A 26,943-nucleotide genomic window follows, 5' to 3' on the forward strand; every position below is an offset into this window, starting at 1 on the left:
ATGGAAGTTGTCAGGAAAGTAACACCCATGCATAACTCCTGCATCCTCCTGTGGTACCCACCAGCCACAGCAGAGCCCTTGGGCGAAGAGCCAGGGACCTTCTTCCCTAGGGAAAACCCCTGATCCACTCAAGGAAGCCCAATGGAAATGGCTTTTCCCATTTCCCATTTCAACCCAGCTGAACACCCAGCAGCTGTCTGCCTGGATGAGGTTGTGCTGCAAGCAGATCACAGCTGTAATAAATTAAACCCACAATTCCATCTGGCACCTTCAGGAGCTCCTCCAAAGCAGTGCTTCTGTTCAGCACACACCCTCCTACAAAACAACACTGCCTTTGTTGGGTGCAGGTGGTGTCAGAGGTGCTACCAGCATCCCATGGCCACAGCAGGGATGGGATTGCCTAAGCCCCCATCCCTCACCCAAGAACATTCAGCACGGCTCCATGGGAGGAAGCTGTGCCCAAAATGAGAGCTGCAGCATGCCCTGCTCAGACTGGCACAGCCTCTTTTACACCCTGCAAGGGGCTCCCAAATTCCCCCTCATGGATCCCATGCATGAGGCTGCATCTCAAGGACATCAGGCAGAGCAAGAGAAGGAAAGCCACCAACTTGAAGCCACTTCTCTGGGTGGGACATCCATCAGCCACAGCAATTGGAAATGATGTTTCCCCTTCCCTTAGATGCCTAAATTTCACATCTCCTCAGCAAGTGCTGCTCTCCCAGAGCTGACTGTCTCATGGTGACACAGCAGCTTGTCAATCAGATGAGAATGATCAAACACAAGCCCCCACCCTACCTAACCCTCTTCCATGGGGGTACTCACATAAGGAGGGACAGCCACCTCCAGGAGTGCTGAGTAAACACTCCTCACTTGTGTTCACACCATGTCCAAGCACCAAAACTGACTCACACCTGGCTCCTGTCACTGCACGACCAACACAGGCTCTCAGCACGTGCAACTTTGCTTCTTCTGCCAGCTCACCCTCTCAGCTGCTAAATGCTCTTCCCTGTAACACCATCCTTGTGCTGCAGCACACAACAGACAAGCCCAGCTACACAAAGATCCCTCATTCCAGCTACATCTCATGCTTCCAAGTCAGCTCTGGTGCTCCTAATGGCTTCCTCACACAAGTGGCAATAAGAAAGTCTTCCAGAATAAATGTGACACTCCTTATCTTTTCCCCTTTAAGCTTCTGGTGAAAGCATCCATCCACACATCAGGATGTTGCCCACTTCCCACGGTTTGGGCAGGAATGAGCTTTTGGATGCCAAGCAGAGGCACAAGTCTCCCCTTCCACAGGAGAAGGAAAGCTGGCAGCACCTCCCAGGCGAGGCAGTACCAGAAATAAAAGCGAAGGTCTGGGGGGGAGGAACTAAACACAAACCCTACCTGGTTATGTTCGTGAGACGACGAGCCCTTCCCTCGGGATGGGGAACAGCTGCCATCAAGCTGCTCGCTGCAATCCGCCGTCCACTGCAAAAGGGATAAAAAAAGGGATTGTGTAAAATAATAGCTGGGCTGGGCAAAATTGCTGCGTCAGTCAGAGCGCACAGAAAACACCGTCCTGCCGCGGGCATCGCTGCACACGTGTGGCACCCCCTCCTTTTTGAGGATGATCCCAAAGGCTTTGGCTTGGACATGTTCCACCCGCTGACAGTGGGCAGAGGGAAGGAACAGGAACAACTTTAGGAAAGCATCTGATATGGTGCTTTGCAATAAAATCCAGCCCCAATACCTCCTTGCTGACTCTGACTGTGCTTGGAATCCCAGGTGGGTGATACACACTAGGGTGACTTGACTCTTTCATTCATTTCCATGGAATCCTTCCATGGAAAGTTGGAAAATTTTTGTTTTTCCGAACCCTTGTTCCCAACTCTGTTTGCTTCAGGGACAGATACATGCCCTGAGCAGCCAACACCCTGTGTTTTTGTTTTTAACAAAACAGAAAATGAGTATAGAAGGTTTGGCCATTACCATATGTAGCCATAGGGGACTAGCAGGTTCTTAGGCCAGCTTGCCCCAAGGTGCCTCCATCAAAATAATTGAATTTGGTGTCATTTGTTACCATTTTTTTCCCCTAAAGAAATGTAGGACTGCATCATACTGGTGAGAAACAACGACAAAAAACAAAAAAAAACAAAACAAAAACAACCCCCCCCCCAAAAAAAAAAAAAAAGCAATTTTCACTAGACAAACATGAAAGATGCTGCTTAATTCTAAAGTCATTTTGTCACTCCTTCAACGAAGTGGAGACTGACCAGCCCCACTTCTGAGGTCTTCCTTGGCTGCTCCAGAGACACTCAAGGCTTGGTACCATCACCAAGGATGACGTGCCAAGAAAATGAAAAGTCACTTCCATACAAACAACCACCTGAGAGCTCCCTGGCAGGTATGGATGAGGCCACAAAATAAGAGTCTTCACTACAGCTGACCATGATCCCTGCCCTCGTCACAGAGCCCATTCTAGCTCACAGATGGGGTGATTTCAGTCATTAGAGTTGCTCATTACTCTCCTGCCACTTCTGCTGACCCCCCTGGACAGGCTCATGATGCCATCACTCTTCAGATCCTTTTATTTACCAGATGTATCCCTATCTCCTTTAATAGTTTTGAGTGCAGTTGTCTGGAAAGGTCTCTCAAGGTACAAGATCACTCCTTGCTATCTCCACAGCAAAATAAAATCACCTTTTTCCTTCTGATTTTCATCTTTTCTCCTGGTGGGAGCAAGGTTGGGGATATCCCCATCATGGGCACATCCACATTTTGGGATTCTCTGAAGTGGGGATGGATTCAGCTTCCCTGGGAGCTGAATGAGGAGGATGTACCTTTCTTTCCTTCCCCCAGCAAGGAGAGCAATTGTCCAGGGATGTGGCACCATCCAAGCAACTCACACACATATGGCTGAATGGATTTATCCACTCTGAGGCAGGGAAAACATCACAGCCATAAGGAAACAAACTGCTGAGAGATTAAGTAACTTGCCCAACATCAGAGATTTAGTTTCTGGCAGAACCTTGCAGTTAACAACAATTTCCTTGGTCTCATCCGAGTGCCTTGCCCTGAAATCCATCTTTCTCCCTTTACCTGTCATTAATGAGGGAACATACCACCTTCCATCAGGAAGGCTTCCACCAGGGTTACTCCAGTCAGCTGCAGGATATGTGCCTGTTTATTCCTTGCTTTGCTAAGAACTGATCAGAAAGAGAAAATCAGAAATAAAAATTCCTGATTATTTCTTATGGGTGGCAAAATGAAAAAAACCTTTGTAAGGCAAGAGATAATTCCTTCTTAGTGCATCCATTAAGATATGGCTTGAAAAATGCAAGTGACCTAGAGTAAAAGCCCATCCTCACTTTTTGTCCAATACACAGTCCTAGAAATACAAAATGTTGCATTTTGATGGAGTTTCACAATAAATCCTAATTAAACTTCTGCATCAATGGTCTGGGGTTCAGCCTCATTTAGCTGCTTCATTTGAGTTGTCTCTGTAAGTGGTTTAATTAAAAGGTTTAAAGCTCAGAACTTTCATTATTATGAATTTTTCCTTTAAAATAAAACCCAGCCATCTCGAAAGAGAACACTCTCAGAACTGACATTAAAAACTCAGCAGCTCCTTTTTTCCAGGGTAATCCAGGAAGGAAAGCTAAAATGCCATTTCCACAACTGGAAGATGGATTTGATTGTTGCAATCAAGGATCTTAATGCAAAAAATGTACACGGGCTGCCATGAGAATTAGAAATTTTTGTCCTTAAGATGCAGAGGGAGCCTGGGCTTATTGGCAGAGTAGTGGACAGGCTGGAAGGGGTTACAAAACTTTGTCTATTAATTTATTTCTAATTCAATACTACTTTTGAGCTTGACACATTAATAAGCAGAACTTGTCTGTATGACCTGAAGCCCCTCCAAAGTGTCACTTCAAACACAGACATCTTCCAGCCTTGGGTTAATAAAATACACTTTGGATCACTAGATTTTTAAATATATTTTCCCCAACTTCTAAGGGCTTTGATCCTCAAATTGTAAAAGACCTCTTCACCAAAATCTATTCTTAAAAAGGTTCTTTTGTTTGCTCATTTCTTTACACTGGGATGATATAAAACAGGTCTAGAGCTCTGGGTCAGATCTTCAGCTCCAGCAAACCTTCAGAGTTCAGACAGATCATATCAAACACTGCTGATACCAGACAGAGATGGGATCCTGTGGCAAGCACATTTCTCTCACTCTCAGGATTTTCATAGAGGTGCACAGAGAGAAATGAAAAAGAAAACAATTTCTATTTCTGCTCCTTGTTTTTTCTATGTGGAATGTGTTTGGAGAATTGTTTACCTGAGTGAGTGCTTGACTGGATTCTGGTGAGGATTGTTTGAGCCTGATGGCCAATCCAACCCACCCGTGGCTGGACTCTCCAGAGAAAGTCATGAGTTGTGTTACAGTTAGAGAGAGTGTCAAAGAAAGTATTATGTAGTTTTAGTAACCTCCTTTTATATAGTATATTTATGTATTTTAGCATAGTTACAATGAAGAAATAATTCAGCCTTCTGAATTGAGTCAGACATCGTCATTTTTTCCTATTGGTTTGCCTGCATTTACAATAGGATCCTTCATATGTAGACTCATGGAATGGTTTGGGTTGAAAGGGACCTTAAACCCCTTGTAGAATCATGGAATGGTTTGGGTTGAAAGGGACCTTAAACCCCATCTCATTCCACTCCTTGGGACAGGGACACCTTCCACTGTCCCAGGCTGCCCCAAGCCCTAACCCACATGGCCTGGAACACTTTCAGTGATGCACCTTGAGACCATAAAAAACCAAACCCAGCATCAGGAGACTGCTACCAACAGCTTGGAGACCTCAAATAATCCCAAAACAAGCGAGCTGCCCCAAATTCAGTGTTTTATCACATCCTGCTTCACATCCAAACACTGAAAAGCCTACTTCAGCTGAGAACACACTCTGGGAGCCCCCAGTGTGCCCCAAGCCCCTCTCCCACCCCACAGTGAGGCTTTCACCCACCTGTGAGACATGGGACTGCGTCTTCTCACTCTCGCCGTCGCCCTCGGTCTTGTCGGTGAGCAGCCCCTGTACCTGGTACTCCAGGACGTAGCTGTCGATGAAGCGCTCCAGCTCCTCGATCTCCTGGGAGCGGCTGCTCCCCGCCTCCGAGGAGGCCGACGCCACCGAGGAGCTCTCCATCCCTTCAGGGGACACACCTGGAACACAGGGGGCCTGAGGAAGCGGGACAAAAAAGACAGTTAGGTATTATTTCCCAGTAATTGTAAAAAAGATTAAAAGAAACCCGGCAGACAAAGCCCATCAGTTACCAAGTGCTGGATATTTTTTGCTGTATGTCTGCATTTCCAATACAATGTCTAATAATCCTAGATGGTTGCATTTAGGGCTTCCAGGCATGCAAAAAAATGTTCCATTTCTGTACTATTCCTGCGTTTAAGGACATATTTTCTGGCCTCCTGCTTAAAACCCAAACTACTGAAAACCTCCAGACATATGCACAAGAGAAAAAAATGTCACACTAAAATGCTTAATTTAATAAATCCAAAGCACCAGTTGTGCTGGATATGGGTGAGAAGCTGTTGGTAATGGACGAGAGTGAGGAAGAGGATGACAACTGAAAAGCTTCTCTAGGGCAGTGGCAGTAAATAATGCTGAGCTAATGGTGCGACTGTGAACGGTCCAGTGAGGAGGTGAGACAGAGATCACAACAGAATTCATTTCTGAAACCTCTCACTGCAGAAAATTGTCTCTATAGGAGACGTAGGAGATTTATAATTCCCTTCTCCTTCCTGCTTCTCCAGGGCTCAATGACAGTAACACCATAAAGAAAGGAAATCACCAGCTTCTGGGCTGGGCATGGCACTGATCTCTGCTCCCTGTGGCCCAGGACAGCACCCAGGGAATGGCTGGAGCTGTACCAGGGAGGTTTGGGTGGGATATCAGGGAAAGGCTCTTCCCCAGAGGGGCTGGCACTGCCCAGGCTCCCCAGGGAATGGGCACTGCCAGAGCTCCAGGAGCCTTTGGACAGCGCTGCCAGGGATGCACAGGGTGGGATTCTTAGGGGGTCTGTGCAGGTCCAGGAATTGGACTGGATGATCCTGGTGGGTCTCTTCCAGCTCAGGATATTTTACAATTCTACGTTTGGAAAAAACTAGGCCTTGGCCCAGTGTCTTGTGCTAAATCTCATATTCCTCCCTTCCTGCAGCTGGGAGGGAGAATACATTGGAGCTGCCAGCACACTGCAGGACATAACAACTTCATCCTTCACCCTCTCCTTCACCAGGAATGCGTATTTACAACTATAAAATCACCAAGGAACTCCAAGTGAGTCACATGCCATCCAGAAGGGAATGGGGGGGGAAAAATATCTGCTCCCAACTCATGTAGTTTCCAGCTCCTGAACTATTTTCTCCTCTGTCACTGCTGAACAATTGTGGCTTCATTTGGAAACTGCCGAGAATGAGCAGTTCTGGCCTAAGGATTTCATCTGCTCAAGGAATTATTCCCAAATGTGCCCAGACTGTCAAAAAGGCTCATTATGTAGACCAATATCACACATTAGCTCCTGAACAAAAATCATATGCCATATTAAAGAGGAAAAAGAAAAAAGAAGAAAGTGAAGAAAGAAAAAAAGGAGCCCCAGAGAGTGTGAAGCCCTGGAGGAGGGCATGCTTCTCCCCTTTTCACTAATTAGTGCCAGTTACCAAATGGAAAGCACCAATTATCAAACAGGAAGTGCTAAAGAAAGAGTTGGGAGAACAGGAGGTTCCTGGAGGGGTGTGATGGCATGGAGAGATGGCACGAGGCAGGAGACAAATTATACAGGTGGCATCACTCAGGATAGAGTGAGCAGGGTCAGATGTTATCCTCCATCACATTGGGCCACACATTACACAAGCACAAAGGTTTTTTTGTTTATTTCAGACAACACAAACCACATATCTGAGATATTTGTGGATCTCTAGTGGGAAACTCTAAAACAAATTAATCTTGTGGAAGCTTCACCTGTCTCTAAAGGAAGCCATCACTCAACAGGAAAAAAAATTCCTGCTTTTCCTGGTGATCTGTGCCTGGAGCTGGTTTTCCACCTCACCCTCAAAACACATACAAAAATGTTTTTCAAAGAAAAACCCAAACCCACACTTGAGCATCAAAGCAGTTACTATCTTCCCTCCCTGAGCAAACAAATGTTGGTGAGAGCCCTTCACGAAGCAGTGATCCCTTGGCTCTGTGTTGGCTCAACACCTAGCACAAAGGATTCCCAGACACCAGGTACATTCCTTAATCACAACAAATAGAGATCAATCTCAAATTTGCTTTTTTTTTTCCCACTTCCCCCTACCCTCCCCTCTACTCTGTCAAAGCACAAAGTTTGTAAGCTTTGGAGGTCTGAAAATTACCCTCCAAATCTTTCCTATTTCTGAAAGTGTTCAAGGCAAGGTTGGATGAGACTTGGAGCAACCTCATGCAGTGGAATATGTCCCTGCCCATGGCAAGAGGGTAGAACTAGAGGACTTTGAAGGTTTCTTCCAACTTAAATCCTTGTAAAATCCTATGATTTTACAGAACCCATGTTGTGCTCATTACTGTGACCATAAAAGAAAGAATCATCAGCAGAAAAAGTCAATAGATGTGCAAACTGCTTATTATAACTTAGTAATTATCAGCATTACTGTAATGTATAATTATTATTAATAGCTGTTATTAAGGGTGATCTAAATGGGGTTCTTGCTCTAGCAAGATGATACAGTTTTTTTAGCAATTATACAGTTTTACCCTTCATCAGCAAATAATAAGAACAAGCATTTTTTATGACACTTGTAGACTCATTCCCTTTCTCCCAAAGGTGCTCCAGGCCTGCTGAACTTGTGGAAACAAGCAGTGAGTTTGACAGGTGAAGAACAGTAATGGAGAAGGAGCCCAGTTTGGGTTGGGAGGCAACAGGAGAGTGGCACTTGGCACCAAAATGATTTAAGAAGGGGTGAGTCCGTGATGAGAAGACCACAGACATGCAGGACAGTGGTGCATTTCCATCAGCTCACTGACAGGAGGCTGGGTGAGAGGACCCCACAGGCACATCCTCCCCCAGGGAGGCACCTACAGCCATTCCCCTCCACACCAAAAGCTCTCCAAAATCTGAACTGCAGCAGTCTGGCAGTGCCAAGACAGAACAGCAGGGCAATTTCCCACAGATTGTCCCCTGGGATGAGACCCACCTGTGTGCCAGCCATGACAAGGCTGGCACACTCAAGCCCCAAAACGCTTCTGGGCAAAAACATCCTGGCACAGCAACATTACAACAAAACTGCTACCATAAAGAGATCTTCCTAAAACAATCCTTACAGAATCATTGAATCATGGAATTGTTTAGATTGGAAAGCCCTCCAAGACCATCAAGTCCATTCCTCTGCCACTGCCAAGGCCACCACTGACCCATGTCCCCAGGTGCCACATCCACATGGCTTTTAAATCCCTCCAGGGACGGGTATTCCACCAGTGCCCTGGGAAGCACTGACTCTGCCAGAAGCTATGCCAGAAGCTCTGGACAAGCCTTTCCATGGAGGGATTTTTCCCCAGTATCCAACCTGACCCTCCCCTGGCATAGCCTGAGGCTATTCCCTCTCCTCCTGTCCCTGTTCCCTGGAGCAGAGCCCGACCCCCTTGGCTGTCCCCTCCTGTCAGGAGCTGTGCAGAGCCACAAGGTCCCCCTGAGCCTCCTTTTCTCCAGGCTCAGCCCCTTCCCAGCTCCCTCAGCCCCTCCTGGGGCTCCAGCCCCTTCCCCAGCTCCGTTCCCTGCCCTGGACACGCTGCAGCCCCTCAGTGTCTCTCTTGTCCTGAGGGCACAGAGCTGTCCCCAGCACTGCAGGTGCCTCAGCACCAGAATCCTCAGGACCTTTCCCAGCTTTCCAGCCCCTCTGCACCAGCCTAGAGCTGTAGGGGGCAGGGGTGACCTAATACCATGCCAGTTCTTGCTTCAATTCATCCAGACAAACCCACATCTTGACCTGCTATTAGGACAAGAACAGCACATCTTGCTCCTATGCAAGGTCCACTGTGATTGAGTACCAGCAAAGGAAAGAAAATGAAGATTGCTTTTCCCAGTGTTTTGCTTCCACTGGATGGAAGCTTAGAGCTTAGAATGCTTTTGCACACATAAGAGTTTATTTGAAGGTTGTGGATTCCAAAGGCAAGAGAAACAGGAATAACACATTGTCACACACCAACAAAATGGTGAAAGTTGTAAGCAGATCTTCTTGAGAACTACATAGCCAGGAGCTAATAACCAACACCAATGCCTAGGTAAGGTCATTGGCAAGGATCTCTAAAATATTGAGTTCAAGCAGAACTACTTCATGCATTGAGCTTGCTCTCACCTGAACTGAAATTCAATTATTGAAAGGTGTAACCACCACCAAAGCCCAATAAAGGACAAGTGCTCAGTTCATCTTTCCAACAGCATGGCCTCGGCTATTTAGGCTTGACTGACTGACAGCATTTAACTGGAAAACTCATGTCTCTTCCTTGCTTATCCTCCTGTTAGACACTAAGAAAATCCCAGGCCAATCCTCCATTCCTCTGTGACTCCGAAGTGAAGCCAGGAGGAATGCAGAGCATCCTTTATGCACATAGTATTTATTTCTCAGAAATGCCATCATAGGCCAGCTGCTGCAGAGACAGGCTGTGACAGGCTACAGAGATATCCTGACATCCCTGAGAGCCTTTTGCCACATGGGATTTATCATCCTAGAGTTTTCTAGGAATAAGAGATGCTTCCTATAAAAGGCAGCTGCAGTACAAATTCTTCACATACCAGTGCAGCCACCTGCTTCCAGAATGTTCTTTGATAGGACATCCAGCAACCCACTCGTGTTAGTTATCCCTTGGGTGTTTATAACAGACTGTGATCCTGCAGGTCCCTTCTGCTCTGAGACACCTGAGAACAGCTCAGCAGCCCAGATTTGTCTGTGCCTGAATGGGAAGATGCTAAAACCAAACCAAACTGATCCCCAGGGAGACAGAGGGAAAGGCCCCAGCCCAGGCCCCGACATCACATCCTCTCTCATGAGCAACCAACAATAACTTTCACATCTCTTGTGCAGGCTCCAAAACCCACCCCACTGCTCTCCTGTCTCTGCCCCCTACAGCCATGTGGACATCACCTTGCAGGTGGAGGTGGATATCCAGGCTGAGGTGACACCCTCTTCTGCTTCTCTGGGGCTGGGCAGGGAGGAGCAGCTCATGGTCAAACCTTCCATCATCACCTCCCTCACATTCACTGAGACTCCAAGCTGGGCTTCCCAAAGCTGCTGCTGAAGCACACACACAAGGAGGAAGTCCCTGCAACCCCAGACAAGAGAGATGCTTTGACCACACAGACCCAGACCGGGGAAGAGCAGATAGTGCAGGACAGCCCTTCTACTTCTTATCTGCTTCTCATCAGCACCTTTGGGTCAGGTGAAATGCTCTGTCTGTCTGAGTCTGCAAAGAACCACCCACCAGCCCACGCTCTGACAGCAGCACAAGCACCTCTGGCTGTCTGCGTTTGGGGCTGGGAGTCCTCGCCATCAGCCCGGCTCGATTTCCAGCATCTCCTTTTAATGAGCCCCTTCTGCAGCAATATTTTCCCTCTCCTCATCCAGCCCTTTTCCAACAACAAGTAATTAGCAATGCGTCTTTCTCGAGCGGTGAGAGCATCTCAGAGAAGGAGACGAGCAGTTTATCTTTATTGCTGGCAGGCAGCTCTCATACCCAGCCATCCTCAGGAACAGTTACTATGGAAAATAAAAGCAACAGAGATGAACCATGACTCCCTGTACCCAGGTACTGCTGCATCTCCACAAAGCATCATGTGTCTTAGATTTGCTGCTCCAAAACCACTACCTTTCCAGACATCAAAACATCAAGCAGAGAAATGTAAATTATTATACCCCGGATCTGACCCTTTTCTAATTAAAATGTAAACACCTTTGAAAACCACATGAGTGTTTACTGCTGGAGCCAGCCGTGGGCTTTTCAGATGCTGATGCATCCGCAGCTGGCTGAGCATTTGATGTGTTTCATCATCCCTCCAGTCTCAGGTCTGCTTTCTGGTACCTGGTGATGCAGAAAAGCCCCAGTGACAGCAGAGGAGCCCACCAGCTGCCACGTTGCAGTGCCACTCATGAGCCTGGCACAGAACACAGCAGGCAAACATCATGGTGCATTGAAACACAGCCATCAAAACAAACATAGAAATAAATGGAGGGGAAAAAAAAGAGGGGCAGACAACTGCAGCAGAATCCAAACCAAAACAGCCAGCTTGATCCCACAAAAAAGGGAGAGGAGTAACCAGAAAGCCAGAAATCCTCATTCTCACCCAGACAGCAATTTATTACGCAGCTTCCTTCCCTGCAATAAGCAACTCTTTGTGGTTGGAAAGTGAATCTTTATTCCTTTTTTCTCTTTAAACAAAACCAAAGGTAGATCACCTTTAAAAACATAAAGTCTTTTAGTGTGTCAAATCTGTTCATGAGGTTGGAATGGTTTTCCACCAGATGGGCTTCCTTGCCTGGGGGAAGACATTACCTTTGGCTTGTGATAGATACTATCAAAAAAGGAAAGGGAAAAACAGCACACAACCAAGAAAACTACTGTCTGAACACCAAGTGAGAGGAGGTGGGTTTATGGGCTCACCTTGTGGCAGGATGCTCCACTATGGTGGATGTCAGGGCAGGGAGATTACTGAGGCATCCCTGGCTGCAGCAAGGAACACTCAGATTATGATATGAATTCAATACATGCAAATGCAGAAACATTTCTAGATATAAAATCTGAAACAGGCCCTAAAAAAATCTCCAACCACCAAGCCCTGAATTGTGAACAGCCTGATTTTTATAACCTATTTTACACGGGTTCATGCTACAAACCATGACTTAAGCCAGAAAATAGATTTCCACATTCCCCTGCTTCTACTATAAGCTAATGGAACAAGAGCCCACGTTACATCTTACCCTTGTTATTTTTCACCTTTACAAGGAAAATGTTGCCAGGTAAAGATATTGAACAACTATTATGAATACCCGAAGAAAGAGCATTTCACACATGCATTTCTCTTCAGAGCTGCACTGTTTCTCCTTGGAGAGCACACAGCATTACCCTGGCAGCTGGGCAGGACGTGCTGGCTGCAGGGATTGTGCTGGAAGACATGAACCAAGGATGTTCTTCTGCCAGAGGAACTTGCACACCTGCATCATGCACCTGTGTGTGCCCTCCTGCGATTCACCTGGCAGGCTGCAATCCTCAGGCAACTAACACCTGTTTTTTTTGCCCAGTTCTTCTGGCACCCCAAGGGATGAGCCACGATCCCATGGAAGCAGCAGCCAGCATATAAAACTATCCATGCAGGCAGCGCTCTGCAGGCAGAGAGCACAGCCCACATCCCAAATAAAAGCATCACAACCACAAGCTCATCCATACACAGTCACTTGTGCATGTGTCGGCCACTGCACATCGTTGTTTGTAAATAACCAAAGCAAAACCATAATCGGGACAAAATCTTTTCTTTCCAGTCACCCAAGCAATATAATGGGCACTTGGGCTGTGAAAAGCTCTGTAATCCTAAAAGACACATCCAACTCTAAGTTGAGATGTCAACCTGCTGATGGATTATTTCATGCTGGTGACTGCCCATGGGAGGGACGGGGTGGGAGCAATGTACCCTGGTCAGCAGCAGGGCAGGCATGGAGGCTGCTTAATCCCTATTAAATCACGCCCGTGGCTCACTGGCAAAAAGCATTTTTGTGTCTGTACACCAGCTTGTAGCAGCATTCAGAGAACATATCTTGGCCACCAGCCAGAACACTGGAGCTGCCAATCCCGGATGGATTTTATGCTAGGAGGAGCCAGCTGGTCCTCCCCTCCCGGGAATCATAGGGTCACAGAACAGTCTGGGTTGGAACAAACCTTCAAAAGTCATCCAGTCCAACCCCCTGCCACGGACAATGACACCTCCCACTTGATGAGGTTGCTCCAAGTCCCATCCAGCCTGGCCTGGGACACTTCCAGGGATCCAGGGGCAGCCACAGCTGCTCTGGGCACCCTGTGCCAGGGCCTGCCCACCCTCCCAGCCAGCAATTCCTAATTCCCAATATCCCATCTGTCCCTGCCCTCTGGCAGTGGGAGCCATTCCCTGTGTGCTGTCCCTGCCTGCCTTGTCCCCAGTCCCTCTGCAGCTCTCCTGGAGCCCCTTGAGGCCCTGGCAGGGGCTCTGAGCTCTCCCTGGAGCTTCTCTTGTGCAGGGGAACAGCCCTGAGCACAGGGGCAGAGGGGCAGAACCCCCCTGCCCTGCTGCCCACGCTGGGGATCAGCCCAGGGCAGGGGGGTTCAGGCTGGGGCAGGTCCAGCTCTCACCCACAGCACCCCCAGCTCCTTCTCCCAGCGCTGCTCCCTCTGCTCATCCCCAACCTGGGCTGATCCCGGGGGCTGCCCCAGCACTTGGCCTTGTTAAACCTCATGACATTCCAATCCCTAAGGATTCTCACCTCCATTCTGATCAACTGCTTCTCTTCACCACAGCTTTCCCCCTTTTTGGAAACTCTTTTTTGGAAGCTCTTCTGTGCAACAAGGATAGGGACAGGAGAGCCCCCGTGCATCCCAAATTCAACACTTCTGGAAGATGAGATAGGAATGAGGAAGCAAGATGCTTTTTGCAACATCAGCCACCTTCTGCAACATCAGAATAGAATCTTCCATGGCTTCCCATTGCTATAACCAAAGGGAAGAATCCTTCCCAGCCTTGGGCATGCTGCTGGTTGGGATGGGGTTGCATAAGGAAGATGTGAAGGAGGGGCAATTCCCTCTGACCTACAGCTGGCTCACTGCCCTGGGGTGACTTTATGATGCTTGTATCCCCATTCATTTTTAGTCCAAAAATAAGTTTTGGGCATTTAAGACTGGTCCTGATAGTGAAGCTGTAGGCAGAGAAGAATTGTGGGGTTTGTTTTCAGAAACTGCACTTGCTCCCCTGCATCCTGCTCCTGGACTGTACTGTCTGCAGAACACATATCAGGACAGAGCTCTCCTTTGCTTTTAGTTGGTTTTTAGCTAGCTGAGGCAGAGAAGTTCCCTGGACTGTGGTTTTTCTTTTCTGGAACTGTTTAAACCTGCTGTGGACTGAAAATCTAGAAAAACACTGGGAGCTTACACCTGATAAGAGACTGAGACAAACAGGGATTTTCTGAATTTGCCATCTCTTCAGAACAGCAAGAGATTTTATTGTTTAATATTGTTCATTTTTTGTGCTGGTTAATGCTCTGCCTGTTAAATAAACAGTTGGTTTTTTTTTCCACTTTTCTCCAAAGAAATATTTTTCTGAACTAGTTGGGGGAGGGGCCATTTTCTAGAAGAACCCCTTGGAGATTTTCTCCTGAATTTGCCCTAAACCAGGACACTCAATCACAGGGATCTCTGTGCATTCTGCCCAACATGAGTTGCCCAGCTGGAACTGGAAAGAGGAATCATCAATTAAATCTGTGCCACATTGCAGAGGAAAGTGGAAAATAACTTACCTAACCCTTAACTTACTAGTTAAGCTCACCTGAAAAATTCCATGCACAAATGAGTATATTCAGAGAATTTCTGAATATTTATTTCCTTCAGTTCTAAATAAAAACCCAAAAACCCTAAAAAATCCCAGTCAACTAGACCCACAAACAAATAAAACTTCCCAAACCTGTCTCTGGACCCCCAGTATTCCACCACATTCTAATATTTATGTTCTAAAACACGCAGCAGATTGGCTTTTATATCACACTCACCCTGGTACCATCAGTCATTGACCTTATCAGTTCCCTTACAGGCAGTAGCCATGAGATCAGATACTCTAAATATTCTAGTGGAAAATAAAAGGATTTGGGGAAAGCACAGCTCCTTCTGGAATTCCGTACATGCAGAAGGGAGAGTAGAGGTTTCCTTCTACTGCTTCTGGTAATAGCAACAACAATAATAATAATTAAAAAATTAATAGTCAGGAAGCCAAAAGGTCTGGAGAAGCAGATGGGGAAAGGGAATCCTGTGGGGTCAGTGTCCAACACCACATGAACAGGTTACCATGACAAAGGTGACCATGGCCAGCATCCCTCATGCTTTTCCCAACTTTTGGAAACCTCTGCTTGGCAAATAAAGGCACAATGTGACAAACACCCCAGCAAGGCATTTGACTCACTTATTTCTGACCCCAGACTGAGCCAGTCACCAAAGCTTTACATTCTCCTGGGGCTGGACAGAGTGCCCTCCTTAGCTCCTGCTCCTGGAGACGTGAACTGGATGTGATCAAGACAGCCAGCTTTCATCCAGCAAATTTACTGCATTATGGAAAAGTGATTTCCACTTCAATCAGAGAAACCTCCTGTTTTCAACTGAGATCCCTGTGACTGCTGTGGGCAAAGAGCATCATCTAAGGCAGCTCTCACAGCTTGGGAAGGTCACACAATCATGGAATGTCTTGGATTGGAAGGGAATTGAAACTTTATCTCATTCATGTCATGGGCAGGGACACCTTCCATTATCCCAGGTTGCTCCAAGCCCCATCCAGCTTGGCCTGGAACATTTCCAAGGATGAGGCAGCCACAACTTCTCTGGGCAACCTGTGCCCAGAGGGCCTCACCACAGGGAATAATTTCTCCATAAAAGAGTTTCTTCTTAGATGCCCTTGCAAACCCTAAACCCATTTTTCAGGCTACAAGAATCTCAAGCCATGCTCTCCCACAAAATTTCCCACTGCACTTAGGAAAGCAAATGTAGTACCCAGATGGACCCAGGTTTTGCACTGGGCTCCCAGCAGCTGTCCCAGCAAGAAACAGGACGCAGCACAGGCACCACAGCACCACCAAAGGTCTCACCTAGCCCAGGGATGCTGCTGAGTGGCAGGGACAGGCTCCCTGTAAACCCACCCCACTGACAAAAGTTGCAACAGTAATGCCCAGCCTAGGATAGGGGGAAGCCAGACCCTCCAATCTTTGCTTTGCACAAGCAGCATGAGCCAAGCCCACTAGCTTAACCCTCCTCTCAAAGCCATCCCCAGCTTTTAGCTCCTTCCAGCAGCTGATGAGGCAGCTTGAATCAATTCACCAGGAAAACGCCTGCCTTAGGGAACGAGTCCAAAAATACCAAGCACCTCCCCAGACAGGAATTTTTGGGAGCTACTGGCCAGCCACCAGCTTCCAGCCTCCTTTCTGAGGCTTGAAGCACATTTTTTTGCGATCACTCCCAGACTGTCACTCTGTTGGGTGCTCTGCACCAGCAATGCTGCCAAAGATCTCCAAAAATTCCGTTCCCAGGTGGCCCCACTCCACCTGTGGTTGTTCCCCCCTAAACTGCAGCAAGTCACGGATGACAAGAAGCCAGCAATGGGGATGGGAAGAGCAGCCTGCTGACTTCAGGGTGTGAAGATACTGCAAGCACTTGCAGAGCCACATTTATCACCCAGGGGACCTGGCTGAGCCCTGGCAGGCAGGAGCAGGACAGGGAGGTGTTTGTTATTACAAAGCAAACAGAGAGACAGGTACTTTCAGGACAGGACAAGTAAACTGTTTTGAAATGAACATGAGCTTGGCGAGTGTTTGTTTACCTCCACCAGCAGCAAGGACAGTTGGGACTGGCCCTAATCAAGACAGCTTTGGGATTTACCAACTCTGTGTTCTAATCTTCCCTGCTGTCAGTGACTCCAACACCAGTCCCTTCAGCTAACCCCAGGTCTTGGACCACGGAATCACAGAATGCTTTGGTTTGGAAGGGATCTTCCAGTCCCATCCCCTGCTAGGCAGGGACACCTTGCATTGTCCCAGATTGTTCCAAACCTCATCCAGCCTGGCCTTGGACACTTCCAGAGATAGGCCAGGGACAAATTCCCTGTGCAACCCGTGCCAGGGCCTCAGCACCTACTTTTTTCCTAGTATCTAATTTAAATCTACCTTCTGTCTGCATCCTGTCATTCTAATAGCCTCTGTCCATCTTTCCTGTAGGCTCCCTTCATGCACTACAAGAAAGCCTTGTTGAGTCCCAGTACTGCTGCTGGTGTACTGGGGACAAGAACATAAAATTTGTCCCAAAATACCTTTGAGCTGCTCTTTGTGTCCAGCTGTTGCATCCACCAAGGACACAAATGTGCCATGCACTTCATGTGTGACTGGTGTGACACCAGCTCCTCCATCCTGCCTTGCTTCCCTCTCTTGTAAAACAAAAACACTGCTATTTTTTTTTTTCATGGTAAACTAGATTTCCACAGTTCTCCATTACAGTGTAAAATAATTTAAGACATTTCATTTGGGATTGAAATAGGACTTAACTTTATTTTGTTTCCCATTTCAACAAAGTATCTGAACTTTATTTTGTTTCCCGTTTCAACAAAGTATCTGTTCTCATTGAACCCAGCTAAAAATACACTTATTCCCCACAAGTATCCTTGGCCCCATGATTTCTCTACAGGGTAATTAAGGAAAAAAAGCTAGCATTAGTAATAATTATTTGATGAGGACAATTCACAGGATCTGAGGATAACTTAGGGCAGCCACCCAAAGTACACAGCAATGCAATGGGATCATGGGGGGAGGGCTGCAAGTGCAGCAGCTTCAGGAGAAACATCACAGCAGGATGCCTGCTATACCTTTGACTTCAGAGATTAAATAAAGAGCTCAAAACTATATTGCTTTGCAGAAAAAAAAATGAAAAAAAGGAAAGAAAAGAGGTAAGGGAGAATTTTACTAATCAAGAGACTGCTTAGGGATATACACCCGGACGGTGCCTCGCATCAAAGGCTCTTGAAGGTAGAGCCCCACAGTTCCCAACTCTTGGGTGCCAGCACAGGGTAGGGATGCTCATCTGAGGGGTCTTTATGACCCAACAATTCAGCAGTAGAACCTAACACGAGACTGGAAAAGGCACTTCTGCAATAAATTATACAGTATGAAAGAAAATAAACCTCATTGCTAAGTGCTGAGGTAGTGCAGGATTTGGAGGCTTCAGAGGAAGATGCAAAGAAATCCAAGATAAACACATAATTCTGGGGTTTGGGGTAGGTTCCTCCCACTCCTTCTAGAGCTTTCACAGAACCACGGAATGGTTTGGGTTGGATGAGACTTTCAAAGCCACCCAGTGCCACCCCTGCTATGGGCAAGGACACCTTCCACTAGCTCAGGCTGCTCCAAGCTCTGTCCAACCTGGCCTTGGACACTGCCAGGGATGGAACAGCCACAGTTCCTCTGGAAAACTTTGTGCCAGTGCTTCCTGAGGACCCTGGGAACACCCTACTGCTGGGGAGCATTCCCACATGCCCATGATATCCAAAGGCCTTCCAGCACCAGGAACCAGAGGTGACATTTGGCACTCAAGTCACACATGTCCCCTCCAGCAGTGTGGGACAAGGGTCATGTTTCTCCTCTGTCACAATCTTCAGAGGAACAGAATTCACCCTCGAAGAAGCAAATTCTGAACCTACCACATAATAACAATAATTTTTTTTTCAATTACTTGTTTGCCAGCAGCCCAGATTTGGCTTGATGAATTTTTCAATAGTTTTGGTCAAGTCACTGCAGCCAAACCACTGGGAAGAAAACACTGAAAAAATAGTTTCACTTTTTTAAAGAGCTTTTTTGTTTTTAAACAAAGGATTTTTTTCTTTTATTTTGTGGTCATGGACACTGAATTCCAAAACTCTCCATTATAGTGTAAAATAATTTAAACTAGATTTCATTTTGGATTGAAATGTGACTTGACATTATTTTGTTTCCTGTTTCAACAAAATAAAAATAACTATTCTCACTGAACCCAGCTAAAAATACTCTTATTCCCCACAACTATCCTTAGCATTATGATTTTTCTACAGACTAATTAAGGAAAAAAATAGAGTTAGCATTAACTATCTGTTTTATGGCCTGGTGTTGAAGAGTATTCACTGAGAATCCAAGGATAACTTGGGGTTCCCACCCCAAGATGCAGCAGTGCTTCAGGGAAGATGCAATTTAAAGTGTTAACTGTAATTCACTCAAAAGTTAGAAAGTCAGGAACCTCAGGAAAATTCACACATATCTTTTTTTTCTAAAGAGGGAAATAAGGAACACAGGAACCCACACTGCCCCAAAAAGAAGGGGAACTGGTACAGCCCTAATTCTGCTGGCAAGCTGGAACACCAGGCACAAGCCCAGTGCCAGCCCTTTCAGGCTTTAACCTCCCAGCAATGCCTCTGCTCTGGCTTGTTCCCAGCTCCTCCATGGGCTGCTGTGCTGCAGGAGAAAATATTTACCCTGCAGAGAATATCAGGCACTGCACAAGATAACACCCAGGGCTGCAGAAACCCCAAAACAGATAAAGTTTCATGTGATGCCCCACTCCATCCTCTCCAGCTCCCTTTCAGGCCCAACTGGATCTCGTGCAGGGCGAGGGGACAAAAAAACCCAAACAAAACAGGTTTTCAGGGCAGTGCTGCTGACTTGTTGTTTTTCAAGCCCTCTGCCACCCAGCCCCTGCGGTGCTGCTAACCTCTGCTGATCCCATCAGGTGGTTTAACCGGGAAGCTTAGCAGTAAGCCCTGCTCCTGCGAGCAGGCACCACGTTACGTGGGCTATTCTCTGCCCAACCACAGAGCTCTTAGCTTCAAAACCCCAGCTACAGCTTTCAGGAAGAAAATCAAATGCATGAATGGAGGAAATTTATCTCAGGTTGCAATGTTTTGTTGTCAGGTTGGATTTAAATTTTTTTTTTTCTGTGCAAGGATTTATTTTTTTAATGTTGAAGTACATGTTAAACCCTGTTAACATGCTGCAAATCCCTGTCTTGCTGGGAAAAAAAAGAGAATTTGGCACCTCTAAAAGGCACCTGGCCTATACCTGTAGCAAAACAAACATAAACAGGAAAAGAAGCAGGTAGAGAAGGGAGAAACCACAGCAGGGAGGACAAAAGAAAGAAAAAATGGGATAGAGAATAAAAAACCATGATAGGCACCAAAAATTTAAAAAAAAAAAAACCAAACCAAAACCAACCAACCAAAAAAAAAAAATTAATCAGGAAGAACAATACAAATGAGATGGGGGATAAGGGACATAGAAAGGGACAGGCAACATAAAAGGGATAGAAAAGAAATAAAAATTGGATAGGCAACAAAAAAAATGGGATAGGTAACAAATAGAATGGGATGGGTAACTAAAGAAAAAAAGGGACAGGCAACAACTCTGCCCCCAAGAACTGGGCAGAAAGTGGCACTGCACAGTTTTCACCTGTTAACTTTGGCAGCCAGAGGATTTCTGCAGTAAGAAGATGCACTCTTAATCAGGGCAGGGGGAAGAGGAGGGAGCTGTGATGAAGAGCATGGCAGCAAAGAAATCCCTGCAGGGGAACTGCCTGGAAAGTCTGGCAGGCTGGGACCACCAAACCCAGCAGGATGGCCTCTGGAGCAGGAAAAGCAGTTCACAAATATTATACTCTCCCTGGCTACAACTCTTATTCTCAGGCTTCACCTAGCCTGAGCAAAAGAATAATATTATTAGGAGGCAGACAATAAATCAAAGAACAGCTTGGAAAAACCCATGAAGCCTTCCAAGAGCCAAGGAAACCTGCACTATCTAGGGAAGCGTGAGATTACAATAATTAGGTCAGTTGGCGATAAGCCTCCTCAGCACACACAGCACACATGTGCTGCTGCTTGGCCAGGGAGTGCTCGGCCCCACGAGCTGAGAATCCCAGCAGCAGAATGCCAGGGGCATGGGAAACACCAGGAGCAGAAAGCCTCCTCCAGCAGCAAACAGCTGCAGCTGCTCAGCTCCAGGTCTGGGGATCGGAAAGTGAGGCTTGGGAAACTCCGACGGGATACTGGAAAATTCCTTTGCTTTGAGCTGTGGTTCAGCAGCCAGCATGTAACTTGAGTGTGAGATCTGGGTGTGCAGCTTGGAAACAGCAGCAGGACTCAGCTGGAGGAGGCCCTGAGCAGGTTTGATGTAGAAGCCGGCCCTGCACTGAGCAGAGGGCTGCACTGCAGGAGCTTACTTCAATCCAGAATAACTCCAGGATCTTACCTACGGAGATCTTCCTGAGCCCAGAGTTCTAGGACAAAGCAGGAGAGATGTACTTCAAGCTTAAATGAAAACCAGAAGAAACTCTGTAACACTGCAAGGGGTCAGGCTGACCTTTAGGAGAAGAAACAGGCTGACATGAAATTCAAGTCCATGACAATCCCATTGAGAAAAGCTGACTGCTGTGGGAGGCAGATGATGGCCCCATGCAGCGAGTGCTGAACAGAGTATCCATGCACTTTTCCCTGGAGAAAGGGAGACAGAAGCTTTTTATCACTCATCTCCTCCTCCCTGGATGGTTTGCCATCAGCTCTGCCCATGCTGGCAGCCTTGGGGCTCAAGGACTTGAAAGAGTCACAGCTGCAGGCGCAGAGTGTGGGCTGGACTGAGAGGACATCCAGATGTTTGCCCCAGATCAAGCAAACAGGAAGGGCAGACCAAAGAGGAGGATGTGCTCACTGCCCCGACCTGCTCTTGTCTTTTCCTCCTCACCTGTGCCATCATCTGCCTGTCTCTGATTTGGCCATCTATTACTGGGGCCCAGCTTCCAGCCCAGAGCACAGAAACCAGTCCCCTATTGCTTGGGCTTTCCAGTCTCCCTCCTTGCACTGATTTAAGTCAAACCATCACCTTCCAAAAGACATTTACTTTTCTTAACAGAGGAGGCAAACACTCCCTCACTGGAGTCTCCACACTGTTTTCAAAGCTGCTTCTTTCTGAACACCTCATCAATAATCTCACCTGCCCCTACAACCCACAACAGATCTTCAGAACAACCCAAACAACAACAAACAGCATGGGATGGTTTTGTGAAGCCTCCTGCTTGCAGTCCACACAGCTGTGTTGGCATCAGCAAGCTTTTCCCATGTGTCAGCTGTAGAATATCCAAGCTCTGCCCTGCTCAGGTGAGACCCCACCTGCAGAGCATCTGGAGTCCCCAGCAGCACAAGGACATGGAGCTGCTGCCAGGGCTGGAGCCCCTCTGCTCTGGAGCCAGCCTGGCAGAGCTGGGGCTGTTCCCCTGCACAAGAGAAGCTCCAGGGAGAGCTCAGAGCCCCTGCCAGGGCCTCAAGGGGCTCCAGGAGAGCTGCAGAGGGACTGGGGACAAGGCAGGCAGGGACAGCACACAGGGAATGGCTCCCACTGCCAGAGGGCAGGGACAGATGGGATATTGGGATTAGGAATTGCTGGCTGGGAGGGTGGGCAGGCCCTGGCACAGGGTGCCCAGAGCAGCTGTGGCTGCCCCTGGATCCCTGGAAGTGTCCCAGGCCAGGCTGGATGGGGCTTGGAGCAATCTGGGAAGGTGTCCCTGCACACAGCAGGGGATCAAACTGGATGATATTAAGGTGCTTCCCACCTAAACCATTCCATGAGTCTATGATTCTCTGAATTCATTAAATACTTCAGGATGCAATTACTCAACTGATTGACTGATCCAAGTAAAACCCAACCTTCACACAAGAATAGCATCCTACAGACTCAACTGTTTTCTGTGTGCTTCATGCAACCATGAAGTCCCTACCCTCACTACAGTTCACTAGTCAAAAACCAGCAGCCACCATTAAATACACACAAATAATTTCCCATATTCCTAGGTCATGCAGAAGATGTCATGCACATGCTGACTTCAGCCTCCAAACTCCCCTCATTAGCATCCTGACCAATGCTCTCATTTGGTATGTGCTCTGATCTCCCTTCCAGCACATTAAAAAACAGTGACTACAGTTCCCTCTGTACTTTAAATCAAAGTTCACCTATTTTTTTGTTAAAATAGTCAGCTAATCAAACCCATTGCTTCCAAGCTAACATTACTCCCAATGCTTTTATCAATAGACAGAGATGTTCAAAAGGCAGCTAAGATGGCCTAAGCAGAGCAGACGATGCTGTGAGGACAGGTTCATGATGTGGCTGGACTTCTTAAAAGAGGAGAATAAAGATGAACACAAGGAAGTCTAAAACCAAGAGAGGTTGCTGGAGTATTTCTAGATGATGACCAACTTTGTCCTTCCCAGGACTATCTTCACCACCACACAAATATTCATATTGGATGCCAAACTTCCTTGTGTTATAAAGCGAAGCAGTAAGAGATGCATGCTGGAATTCCTCAGCAGATCAAAATTGCTCTTAGGGTTTGAGTATCTGATTTGGGAACAGAGTGGTAAGATTCTAGGGGTTTTGGGAGTTTTATCTCCTTTTTATCTGCCCTTCTCCCCTTTAGAGAGAAGCAGAGCTATGCTGGCTTCCAGGGCAGGAGAATAATTAACCCAAAACGAATGCACTTGTTTTTTATACAGAACACGGGACACCAAATGCCTGCTATCAGAGTGGTAGATGATTTATTAGCTTCCTTGCTGAGCAGCAGTGTCTAAAAGCCCTGTGGAAAGCAGAGCAGGCAGTGTGTCCTCCCTGGTATTTAGCAGCCATTTCAGCCCTGCCATGAAAGGCAAACTGGCAGCGGTCCTGCACGGAGCCGGTGTCACCATCCATCCATCACCCACACCCACCCTGCCCACCATGGCCCAGGCCAGCAGGGCATCCTGCAGCGGTGCCAGCAGCACAGCCCGAGCCACCTCCCCTCCTGGGACAGCCCATGACATCACATTCCATCGTTTTTTTAGAGTATGACCAGGCCAGCCCTCGAAATTCCATTTGGCTGGCCCTTCCTCCACAGATATCCATATGGACAAGGAGCAGACAGGAGACCTGGAGCTGCCACAGGTCTGGCAGCACGGTCTGCTCGCTGCTTCACTCTGCTCCTGGCACAGGGAAAGATCCTGCTGAGGGCTCGTCCTTCCCCACTCTGCCCTTCCCTGACCGAACGTGCGGAGAGGAGGCGGGAATGCTCCTGCTGAATGAAGCCAGCGTAACTGGAGGTGCTCAAGGAAAAACTCAGCAAAGCCAGCAAGGGATGACTGTGCAAATCAGAGTGGGGGGAAAGGCTGAGTCACTTCCTCCCCCACAGCCCTAAATAGGGAAGAGCGTAAGGAAAATCATTCTCCTATCTGACGAAAAAGGAAGAGAATCCCCGGTGTAAAAAAAAAAAAAAAGTAAAAAAACCCCCCAAAAAACCCAAAAAAACCCACCAAAAATCAAAGTGCACATGGTGACAGCAGAACAGAAATGGACAGAAGAGGCAGCCTCCTGCTGCAGCTGTAATGGGAACGAGAGAAGAGAGGGGTAGAACACCATCCCTGGCTCCTCTGGGAAATGGAAGCTCACAAATCACTTTCAACAGCAGCTCCAGCTCCAAGACAAGTTCATGGACCACAGCTGATGCTGAAAAGCCACTGCAATGCTGCCTCATCTTCTCCAGGTGATGCTGCCAGCCATGACCTCAGTCCTGATGGGAAGCTCTGTTGAGCTTAGGAGTGTCCAAGGAAGCTTTTGGGGACAGAATTTACCCACATCTCAGCCTGTGTGAGCTTCTAGATGATAACATATGGAACATCATTATCAGGAGCAATCGTGGTATAATAACTGATTATTCATCTCAGAAGACATGTGGCTAAGATCAAGGATGAAAAAGAGGAGAGGAGAGGAGAGGAGAGGAGAGGAGAGGAGAGGAGAGGAGAGGAGAGGAGAGGAGAGGAGAGGAGAGGAGAGGAGAGGAGAGGAGAGGAGAGGAGAGGAGAGGAGAGGAGAGGAGAGGAGAGGAGAGGAGAGGAGAGGAGAGGAGAGGAGAGGAGAGGAGAGGAGAGGAGAGGAGAGGAGAGGAGAGGAGAGGAGAGGAGAGGAGAGGAGAGGAGAGGAGAGGAGAGGAGAGGAGAGGAGAGGAGAGGAGAGGAGAGGAGAGGAGAGGAGAGGAGAGGAGAGGAGAGGAGAGGAGAGGAGAGGAGAGGAGAGGAGAGGAGAGGAGAGGAGAGGAGAGGAGAGGAGAGGAGAGGAGAGGAGAGGAGAGGAGAGGAGAGGAGAGGAGAGGAGAGGAGAGGAGAGGAGAGGAGAGGAGAGGAGAGGAGAGGAGAGGAGAGGAGAGGAGAGGAGAGGAGAGGAGAGGAGAGGAGAGGAGAGGAGAGGAGAGGAGAGGAGAGGAGAGGAGAGGAGAGGAGAGGAGAGGAGAGGAGAGGAGAGGAGAGGAGAGGAGAGGAGAGGAGAGGAGAGGAGAGGAGAGGAGAGGAGAGGAGAGGAGAGGAGAGGAGAGGAGAGGAGAGGAGAGGAGAGGAGAGGAGAGGAGAGGAGAGGAGAGGAGAGGAGAGGAGAGGAGAGGAGAGGAGAGGAGAGGAGAGGAGAGGAGAGGAGAGGAGAGGAGAGGAGAGGAGAGGAGAGGAGAGGAGAGGAGAGGAGAGGAGAGGAGAGGAGAGGAGAGGAGAGGAGAGGAGAGGAGAGGAGAGGAGAGGAGAGGAGAGGAGAGGAGAGGAGAGGAGAGGAGAGGAGAGGAGAGGAGAGGAGAGGAGAGGAGAGGAGAGGAGAGGAGAGGAGAGGAGAGGAGAGGAGAGGAGAGGAGAGGAGAGGAGAGGAGAGGAGAGGAGAGGAGAGGAGAGGAGAGGAGAGGAGAGGAGAGGAGAGGAGAGGAGAGGAGAGGAGAGGAGAGGAGAGGAGAGGAGAGGAGAGGAGAGGAGAGGAGAGGAGAGGAGAGGAGAGGAGAGGAGAGGAGAGGAGAGGAGAGGAGAGGAGAGGAGAGGAGAGGAGAGGAGAGGAGAGGAGAGGAGAGGAGAGGAGAGGAGAGGAGAGGAGAGGAGAGGAGAGGAGAGGAGAGGAGAGGAGAGGAGAGGAGAGGAGAGGAGAGGAGAGGAGAGGAGAGGAGAGGAGAGGAGAGGAGAGGAGAGGAGAGGAGAGGAGAGGAGAGGAGAGGAGAGGAGAGGAGAGGAGAGGAGAGGAGAGGAGAGGAGAGGAGAGGAGAGGAGAGGAGAGGAGAGGAGAGGAGAGGAGAGGAGAGGAGAGGAGAGGAGAGGAGAGGAGAGGAGAGGAGAGGAGAGGAGAGGAGAGGAACTGATGCAGGCTGTCCTTGCAGACAAGAATGAATTTACATTTCCCTTTTCTACCCTCTTTCTTACAACCTTTAAGTTCTTTTCTCCAAAAAGTGCCCTCCTCTGTCAAAATTTGGCTGATATCAGTCCCTGGGTTAAAAAAGGCTCTGGAGGAATAACAAGTGACAATCAGTCTGAGTGCATAAGCCTCATTTCTGCTCATTGGGGGAAAAAAAAAAGCAAGCATAAAAACAGGGGAGACGCTTCAAAGTGACTGCAGTTGATAAATGAACCTTTCACCTTATGTGACAAAAATATATCTATCAAAAAGAAGTGAACCAAGTGCTTTTTCTCAGAATCAATTTTGAGAAAAACAACGTGTGCTCTGCAGATGCTCCAAAATGCAGGATCGGGGGAGGACCAGTGCACTGAGGTGAATCTTGGCACTAAAAGCATCCTGGCAGGGAGGGATGCTGCAGCTCTGCTGACACTCCATGGGGCTGTGATGTCCTGCCCATGACATGATGCTGCTCTGAGCACCTGCAAAGGAAAAACACTCGTCTGCCCATGCCTGGCTAGCACAGGTATGGATAGAGCAGGAATTCAGGGAGACATAGAAAACTCAGCATCCACCACAAGAGCTTTCCAGAAGTGTGTGTGTTTCATTGCAGAGCTGCTGTCAGGGTGTGAGAAACTGCTGATCTCAAAAGAAGGGGAAAAGCTGGGAGAGAAAACCATTCACTGCCTCAGCACAGCCTTCATCCACACCCATGGCCTCCTCTTCTCACAGTCAGGACCCTGAAAACTTCACCTGGCTCATCTGCTCACTTGCAAGGATAAAACATGTACACGGCAAGAAAAATACAGAAATTATTTCCCAAAGCACAGCCCAAGCCTCCATGCCCTCCTGTAAAACCTCCTGCTGCAAAAATTACTGCTGCAATTCATGATCACAAGTCCAGCTTCCTGAGCTGAAGAAAAAAAAAA

The 26,943-nt window shown here is 47.8% G+C and overlaps 1 protein-coding gene across 9 annotated transcripts in view; it reads right to left on the reverse strand.

Moving 5' to 3' along the window:
* The window catches only part of CTIF (cap binding complex dependent translation initiation factor), a 145,649-nt gene that overhangs the window by 109,581 nt on the left and 9,125 nt on the right, over positions 1-26,943 (reverse strand). For all 9 annotated transcript variants that reach the window (XM_072922883.1, XM_030257446.4, XM_072922882.1 and 6 more), the window contains exons 2-3: positions 5,016-5,228; positions 1,390-1,473 (exon numbers count right to left, since the gene is read on the reverse strand). In XM_072922883.1, coding sequence (XP_072778984.1) covers positions 1,390-1,473; positions 5,016-5,228 — 297 coding nt within the window. The remainder of the gene's footprint in view (positions 1-1,389; positions 1,474-5,015; positions 5,229-26,943) is intronic.

Source organism: Taeniopygia guttata, chromosome Z (genome assembly GCF_048771995.1).
Source record: "Taeniopygia guttata chromosome Z, bTaeGut7.mat, whole genome shotgun sequence".
NCBI lineage: Eukaryota > Metazoa > Chordata > Aves > Passeriformes > Estrildidae > Taeniopygia > Taeniopygia guttata.